Below are 9,162 nucleotides of genomic sequence, written 5' to 3'. Positions count from 1 at the left end.
CACATATTTACATAAGGCTTTTAGATCACACATTTGGACAAAATATTTTTCTAGAATACTCTAGATAGATTGTATATATAAGACCACATATTCTTAAATATTTATATAGATTTTTCTAGACAGTGTTTCTAGAAATGCTAGGCATTTTTGGCTTTTTAATTGATTTGGGCGTATGATCAAAATACTTAAGCTCATATTATTTAGTCCAAAAATAAAGTTTACTTCTCAACAAAAATAATAAAAAATTCAAATTATCATTTTATCAATCTTTGAAATAGACCTTCCATATATACGTTTAGTTTTCCTTGGAAACAATTAATTGCACTCAAGGTTGAGAAAAAGTTGCTTCTACAGCAAGAAAAATAACCATGTCTTGCTAAATAGATGAAAACAGTATACTACATATGGGATTATTCAACTGTTAAAATTTTTAATGAGGCATTTCATGAGCGAATTCTACTTCAAAAGTAAAATAAAAATATAAAATCCTCGTTTTCAATTTTTACGCCACATCATCGATCCCTAACACATCTCTATCTGGCAATCAAATTCTAACACCAGCCCACTAAATTCCTATGTAAACCATCTACTAACCATTTTATTTCCGTAAAAAGATTGACATTTTTTTTTTACAATTTCCAGTATCCAATTTCAATTCCTTTCTATAGTTTATAGTAAAATTCAACTGGCAGAGACTCCACTATGGGAGGTAGAGGGAGGGTCAATGCATGGATCGAAAATCCTATGCCAATCTAGTAAGAATTGTATTGAATTCCCTGTAGGCGGAATCGCTGATTTCTCAATTTTGGAAAGTATGCTGAGAGTGTCAATTTCATGCCCTGGTCTTTCTCTCCACCGTCCTTGAATACCTTGTTGCTGAGGTGGGTTAGGGGTTTTATTTGACCCCATTTGATCCGCACATTTTTTTATGTTTATATAACAACACGTCAACATGACTATTTCATTCACAGAGTATAGCTCATTTGAATTTAAGAAGGATAGCTCATTCAAATAGCTCATTCAAATTTCGGATGGATAGCTCATTTAAATTTATGACGGATAGCTTATTTGAATTTAAGATGGATAGCTCATTTGAATTTTAAGAAGGATAACCTATTGGAATTTAAATCTTTTTGATATAGCTAGAAGGATAGTTCTTTTGAAATTTGACTCATATGTATAAGCTACAAAGTAGAATAGTTATTGTATTGAGCTCTATATATAAAGAACGTGTATTCACAATTCAATACATAAAAAAATCACGAACCTATTATTCTCTCTCTTGTGCTTCCTTATCCCAACTTCTTCTCACCATCAATACCAATCTTAATCACAGAAACTACCCCATGCAGAGAAATCATGCCCTATCCTACTTCAATCGTCAGTCCATTTTTGGTTACATTCATGGCATAGTGAAACCACCTCCCAAAGAAGTTGATTCCCCCCATCACATTTCTTATGCTCTCTTCCAGATTCCAAACCTCAATATGAAACAGTGGCCTGGATTCCTTCTTCATTCCCACCATAAATGCTCCCCTCACTGAAACTTTCCTCACTCAGATCATAGCCTACAACATCTCCTAAGAACTATGGCTTGCTCTCAAATGCAATATCTCCTCATTTCATCGCACTCGAACTGTTCAAATCTGCACTAAATTTAAATATTTAAAATTTTTAACTTTATTTAATTTTTTAAGTTAAATATTAACTTATACACAAAAAAAATTATTTATTAGTAAAATATCACTTATAAGTAAAAAAATTCATATAAGAACCCATAAACTGAAAATTTTACTTAGGGACATGTATATAATTTTATTCTTTTAAAAATCTTTCTAAACTATTGGATAATAAACTCTGAAACATAGGTTTGATAGTTTTAAAAATCGCTACTAAAACCACAAAAAAATTGAACTGCTCGAATTCTCTGTTGGAAGAATTGATAGATTTATAAGGAATAGAAAGTTTGATGAGTGTGTCGACGCCATTGCCCTGGTTTACCTCTCTGCCATTCTTGAATACCTTGCTGCTGCGATGCGTTATCAGTTTTGTTTGTGCCCATTTTGTACATTTTTTATATTCAGGATTTACAATATGGTTCTGTTGATTGAGGTTTTGAAGCGTGCAGGAAACGAGGCCAGGGACAAGAAGAGGAACAGGATTGCGCCTAGGCATAAACAATTGGCTGTAAGGAACGACGAAGAGTTGAGCAAGCTTTTGGGAAATGTTACCATTGCAAATAGTGGGGGTTCTGACTAACATTAATCAGTATTTGTTGACAAAGACAGCTGGCAGAAAAGAAAAAGAGATTGGCTCTGCTTCGCAATAGTTCTACGGTTTTTAAATGTATTATTTATAGTGTTTGGATTGATATTAATCCCTTATTTGATCACTATTATTTGATACTCTTTTTTCTGCATTCTCACTTTCAACCACATATCCACACAATGTAATATTTTGCATGTATTCCAAAAATTTTCCTTACTTTTTAGCTACACATTTTCCTAGACAACACTATCCAAAACATAGTTTTCCAAGATAATGGTTGTCAAACAGTGGCTAAGGGTTTTGGTCTTCAGATTTTTATCAGTTAAAGACTCTTCTAAAATATAATATATTTTTTGTTTAATTATACAAGCCTATGTTTATTTATTTAATATGTCAATAATCAGTTGTCTTAAGATTATGCGACTAAAGACATAGATGTTGCTTGCTTAAGTATTTGGTGGTAACTGGCATTGTTTGAAATATCGAATGGGAATGAATATTCTATTATGTGGCATATGATATATAAAGCACTAATCTTGGGAGTAAATTGGATATGAATGCCGATTGGATGTTTTATAAGCACCCTCGATTAAGTTAATATGGGTATTAGTTGCACCAACGTTGGATACAATTAAATTGATCATTGTTCATTTTCGATCTAGTACTCAACATATTTGGAACATAAACATCAATGGGTTTCACGATTTGGACTCAGTCAACCCATTTGTACTCGTATTTAGGGTTTGTAGACGTGGTCGGACATTTCTCTGGCTTGTAGAACTCAGCGAGGATTCTTTATAGTAGATTTACTTGGTTGACGAAATCTACACATTGTTGACAGTAAGCTATCTCAAGCCATTCAGTTATATCCTTCCCAGGTGGTAGCCTTACAGCTTCTCTTAGGTTTTCACTGCCTAAATTTGCATCAATATGTTTTCTTAGTTGTACCATCTTAGTTTGCCATAACATTCTTTGGCTCCTTCAATTGCTAAAAAATTAAAAAAGCCTAATGCCTCTTCACAAAGAAGAGGATAGAGAAACTAGTTTCCTCCCTATTATTCAAACATAGAGAAATAATTACCACATAGGGCTAATTACCCAATCTAATCTTGTATTTGCATTCAATGTCTCGTATAAAGAAACTTACTTTTGTACTAATGGAAGTGGATCCTGAAAATAAACCCATATTTAGTGACTAAAAAGTTAAAATTAAGTAAAATTTATATTATAAGTTATTTATACCTAACAGAACACTTATGATGCACGTGCAACACATGTGATGTATTTGATTATGTAATTGAATGTCTAATTCTTAGTGAATTTATATTTATATGAGATTCTTTTTTTAACTTCCGAGAATATTATTTACTTACAAGTGAAAATTTTCTTAAAAGTAATTCTTTTGACTTATAATTTACTTATTAGTAATTTTTTTACCATGATTGGATTTTTCATACAAGTTAAATTTCTAAACATGCGTAAATACACACACACAAACAACTTATTTACTTATGAATCTATGTGTTTCAATTCAATTAAAAAGTTCCATATTTTTCATGAAGTATTTGAATTAATAATATGGTCTAAATCTATTCATAGAGGGTATTATTTTAACCGTGTTGACTAAAGGGAGATTAGGACCAATGACATACATACGCCTTGACAAAAGTTAGCCCATATTTAATTCTTAAAAACATGAAATTAAGTTAAATTTTTTTGATTATGAGTATACATATTTTAATTCAACTAATTTTACTCCTTATTGTTCATGAAATAGTGAATTTAATATATGTTTTAAAGCATTATATAGACATTATTATTCCAATCCCATAGACTATAGGGGTATAACACCCCATATTATGTTATTTTGGGTGTTAATTACAAGAAACGTTGAATAGGATTAAATTGATCTTACTACAACTGGGCATTGAACCATTCCTTCAAGTACTCAACATATTTGGGAATGGAAACATAGCGTCTTCCCATGTGTACTCGTTTTTTGGGTTAGTAGATATTGTTTGACAGTTCTGTGGTTTACAAAACACAATAAGGGCTCCATAGAGCAGATTCATATGGTTGATATCTATAGTGTTGACAGCAAGCCATTGACGTATAAATATCAGAGGTGGTTGCCTTACAGCTTCTCTCAAGTTTCCACTTCCTAAGGTTGCATTTTAAGCTACTTATATTGTCTACTTTCTTTAACAAAACATGTGCTTGCATGTACAACCCAAATGATTTATTTTTAATTTTATAACCAGTAGTATAATTGATTTTTTTATTCTAGGTGAATTTTTATTTGTTTAGTTTTTTTATACCATATGAGACTTTTTACTTATAATTAATTTTCTTTTTACTTATAAATAAATTTTCACTAACGAATGACTTTTACATTATAGGTAAATTTTATACCATGAACGATTTTTTTATTTTCATAAAAATAAATTTTTACGTATATGTTTATATATAAACTTGTTTACTTATGGGTATAGGTGTTTTAAAATGATAGGTAAAACGTTATTTTGAAATTTTGATTACTTTAAACAATCATAAGGAGTTCAAACGAGCTTACTCAAATGTTTCTAATTTAGTTGAAGTGCACTGACTGATTCCTGAGCCTTACGAACATGAATATACACTACAACAAAATGTACTTTTTACGGCGTGCATTACATGCCGTAAAAACCAATTTATGGCGTGCGGCCACATGTAGTTTAAAGCAATGCCATAAAAAGTATTTCCTTTTTACGGCGTGCAATGCATGCCGTTAAAACCTTTTACGGTGGCAATTTTTTTAACGGCGTGCACATTCACACCGTAAAATGTAATGTATTTTTTTTGCGGCGTGCAAAATGCACGCTGTAAATTTTATTTTTTTAAAATTTATTTATTTGATTACCAATAGTAATTACAAAACAAAATTCCATAAATATAACCAGGTTTTTCATAGATTCCATAAATATTGAGTACAGTTTAATACAATATATCAATGTAAAATTCATTTCAATACTTCTCAACTTCAGATAAAAAAATCATTCTTGGTGCCTTTGAAACTTCCTCACTATGCAATTACGACTTCTTGCTATTTCTTTGTCTTCTTTCCTGCTTCATGTATGAGAGACAAAAATTTGTATTAATGCTAACTAAAGGAAAGGTCACTGAACAGATCAAGAAAATGTAAAACGAACCTTTTGAAGGTTAGTAACAATATCCATCATAAGCTCTAAATCTACGGGTTCTTGATAATCAATTTTAGCTCCTTGAACACCCTTTGAGGCAACAGTGTTCGTGTTCTTATCAGCATAAAGAAATTCCTAGAAAATTAACATTGATCCCCTAATGATCTCTGTCAACAATGTAAGAGAAATCGCATCTGTTTCCTGTCTTCTTTCCTAATATACATTCTACATGCCTTATGGACTCATAATATTTGGTGCCAAACTGAAAAGTGTACTTTTCTGGTTCCTATTTCATTTTCCTAAATAACATAATTCAGGTATGGAAATTAAGATGCATAACCCACAGTAAGTAGAAGTGAGTAGAAGGGTAAAACTGACAAGTTCAAGTACAAGCTGATTACAAGGGAAGTTCACCACTATCTGCAATCACAACTTTGCTTTTGGTTGTTCCACTCCAGTTGCATTCGGCTTCTATCTTATACACCACATCTATTCCGGACAGCACCTTTCTGAATACAACATGATGATCGTCTAACCTGTTGAACATTTAACTTTTGTTAGATTTTCCAGGCTAAATAGAAGCACCAGACAGAAGACCTGAAAATGGATGTCAGTTTTCTCATAAGAGCAATATCATAAATTGTCTAGTTACCAGCTCGTCATCACAGATGAAAAATTGTGGACCATTAGTGTCCTGCGCAGCATTTGCCATAGACCTAAGCCCTGAAAAGTGGACAAAAATAATAAGATGACACAAAGAATGCTTTCCCACAGTGAAACTCAGAAATCTGAAATCATGGAGTGAGATGGTATTAGGGAAGGGGAGGTTCTGGGACATATATAGGCTGTTCTCCTACCAGGTCTGGTATGTTTGATTTTGAAATTTTCATCAGCAAACTTCTCCCCATAAATTGACAATGTCTTAGCTTTTGAATGAAATCAAAGTAGGTCACAGTCAAAGGTATTGTAGGATGTCATCAAAATTAACCCACATAATAAGTCAAACCTGGTCATAATGGTATAACATTTTCAATCACAGAACAATACATTGAATATTCATAACTATAAGTCAGAATCAAGAAATTATCATGTTGGTATGGCCAACTCTCTTTACTGGGGCCCAGTAATTAGTAAGAAAAGAAGAATCTTGACGTTTCACACAATGACATGACATTGTAATTGCAACTTCTGCATAATCCATTCCCCAACTTTGAAATAACAAGATCAACTAGCTCAATATGATTTTAAGAATCCTCCAATAAAATTAACATGTGACCTCTATATAGCGGCTAGTTAAGTAACATTATTTTTCCAATCCCGCCCAGTTGACTACGTCAACATATCCAATTGCATCAATTAGTGGGACTTGGAACCTCATATCTTATCATCTCATCTTTTTTGCTAAAGCTAGGCTTCATTAGCTCATATTCTATAAGTTCTTCTAGAAATCAAATAAACTGAAATAAACATCATTTTTAGATTTATGAAATAAAAATCCGAGTGAATTATAAGCTACAAACTAATTGGATTATACTATCAAATTGAATTATTTATCATTTAACTACCGACCTTCAACCAAAATGCCAATTAGCAAAGCTTCGGTCCCAGTTTTTGGGTATTGAACTTCCTCCTGGCCTCCATGTACGCAATTGCAAATGACTTTGTTGCCCTCGCCAACCATCTACACACCATTGTTCAATTGTTCTCAATGCAGCAGTGCCAACATCCAAAATAAATCTTTAAATAATAAAATTCAACAGCAACCCATGTTTAAATTTTTAAATAAACACAAAATTGAAAAAATACTTAGGTTTTCCCTCAGATGCATTTCTCTCCAGTTTTCTGCAAACTCAAAATTGACAACAGGAAAAATAACTCAAATGAACAATAAATAAATGTGCATAGACAACGTACATGAATGATTTGTGTCCTGGGAGGCGAGCGACGAGAGTGAGCGGCGCAGTTGGAAGGTGGAGAAAGATGAGAGTGAGGGCTGAGGTGCCGTCAGTCGACGGTGGAAACTGGAGAGAGACAAGAGTGAGCTAAGTTGCCTGTGGTCGACCGTGGAAGGTGGAGAGAGAGAGAGAGAGAGTGAGAACTAAAAGGCCAGGAGAAATCATGGAGAGGTGAAGTCGATGGGGAAAAGAGAATGGGAGAAATGCTGTGTTTTTAGGGCTTTGTAATGAATTTTTTGACAATATAACACGGCGTGCTTTTGAGTGCAAGCCGTAAATGCCCGTTAATACAGCGTGCAAAGGCTGCATGCCGTAAATGCTCTAATTACTTGATCTTTCACAGCATACATACATCGCATGTCGTAATTCGTCTATTTTTACGGCATGCCATAGATGCACGCCGTAAATGCATGCCATAAAAAAGCTACTTTTGTTGTAGTGATAGTGTTTTCTGTATGTAACAACAGGATTTACTTTAACAAGTCAATTCAATTAACAGAAGCAATTATAGAAGCCTCCAAAAGTAGTTATGTTGTGATGCAAGTTTGCTATAATTACCATCCATTGTATATTTTTAGGTGCTTAGTACCAGATCAAGATAATAGATCTGGTATGTTTGACTTTGGCCGCTTAAATTCTTACGTGTGGTTTTTATTTATTGTGTTTGAATGGGAGCTCACGAAATGTACTTCAAAATAAAGCTACTAATGACATTGCTTATAAGTAAAAAAATATTTATATTTATAAGTAAAGTATCACTGATATACAAAAAATTTCATAAAAGAAACCATAAACTGAAAATTTTATTAAGGGACATATATATAATTTTATTCTTCTAAAAATCTTTCAAAACTAGTGGATAATAAACTCCCAAACATAGGTTTGCCAGTTTTATAAATCGGTACTAGAACCACTCAAAATTGAACCTCTTGTAAATGCTCCTAAATGGTACATTAAAAAAATGCTAATAACCAGTACGCCAAATCTCCCAAGCAGGCCCTTAGGATTTACAGTAAAATTAAAATCTGAAAATGAGTTCAACTGGCTTCCACTAAGGGTAGTAGATGGAAGCCCAAGTAATTGAAATACTTATCTCGATCTCGTAGCTGGCCTTGAATTCCCAGTTGGAAGAATCACTGGATTTTTAAGTAATAGAAAGTTTGTTGAGCGTGTCGACGCTGGTGCCCCAGTATACGTCTCTGCCATTCTTGAATACCTTGCTTCTGAGATGCGTTATGGGTTTTGTTTGTTCCCATTTCGTACGTTTTTTATTTTCCGGATTTATTATATGGTTCTGTTGACTGAGGTTTTGGAGCTCGCAGGAAATGAGGCTAGGGACAAGAAGAAGAATGGGATTGCACCTTGGCATAAACAATTGGCTGTAAAGATCGATGAAGATTTGAGCAAGCTTTTGGGAAATGTTACCATTGCAAACAGTGGGGTTCTGACTAACATTAATCAGTGTTTGTCGCCAAAGATAGCCGATAGAAAAGATAAAGAGAATGGGTTTGCTTCAGAAGAATTCTACCGTTTTTAATGTATTATTTATGGCATTTGGATGGATATTAAGCCCTTACTTGTGACCACTATTATTTGAAAACTCTTTTTTCTGCATTCTCCTCTTCAACCACACATACACACAATGTAATTTTTTGCATTTAAATCCAAAACTTTACCTACTTTTTAGCTACACATTCTCCTAAAAAACACTGTTCAAAACATTGGTTTTCCGAGATAATGGTTATCAAACAGTGGCTAAG

At 33.2% G+C, this 9,162-nt stretch overlaps 1 protein-coding gene and 1 pseudogene across 1 annotated transcript; both read left to right on the top strand.

Moving 5' to 3' along the window:
- The first annotated feature begins 1,923 nt into the window (after window positions 1–1,923).
- Window positions 1,924–2,329, top strand: LOC111389831 (annotated as a pseudogene).
- Window positions 2,330–3,392: 1,063 nt separating this feature from the next.
- On the top strand, window positions 3,393–8,939 carry LOC111389832 (histone H2AX-like). The gene is made up of 5 exons (XM_023014809.1): window positions 3,393–3,459; window positions 4,294–4,418; window positions 5,418–5,445; window positions 8,509–8,625; window positions 8,704–8,939. Exons 1-5 carry the CDS (start codon window positions 3,393–3,395, stop codon window positions 8,937–8,939), a joined length of 573 nt encoding a protein of 190 aa, XP_022870577.1.
- The last annotated feature ends 223 nt before the right edge of the window (window positions 8,940–9,162 follow it).

The sequence above is a fragment of the Olea europaea genome, unplaced genomic scaffold, assembly GCF_002742605.1.
Source record: "Olea europaea var. sylvestris unplaced genomic scaffold, O_europaea_v1 scaffold6261, whole genome shotgun sequence".
Lineage (NCBI taxonomy): Eukaryota > Viridiplantae > Streptophyta > Magnoliopsida > Lamiales > Oleaceae > Olea > Olea europaea.
The sequence above is the reverse complement of the archived record's forward strand: the minus strand, read 5'-3'. Positions and strand labels throughout refer to the sequence as shown.

What these genes read in the sequence shown, in the direction of transcription:
- LOC111389832 (XM_023014809.1), top strand. Translation starts at nt 3,393, where the DNA reads ATGTCTCGTATAAAGAAACTTACTTTTGTACTAATGGAAGTGGATCCT. An exon ending in TGAAAATAAACCCATATTTA is followed by an intron (nt 3,460 to 4,293) that starts GTGACTAAAAAG and finishes ATTGTTTGACAG; the next exon opens with TTCTGTGGTTTACAAAACAC. An exon ending in TGCCTTACAGCTTCTCTCAA is followed by an intron (nt 4,419 to 5,417) that starts GTTTCCACTTCC and finishes TGCTAACTAAAG; the next exon opens with GAAAGGTCACTGAACAGATC.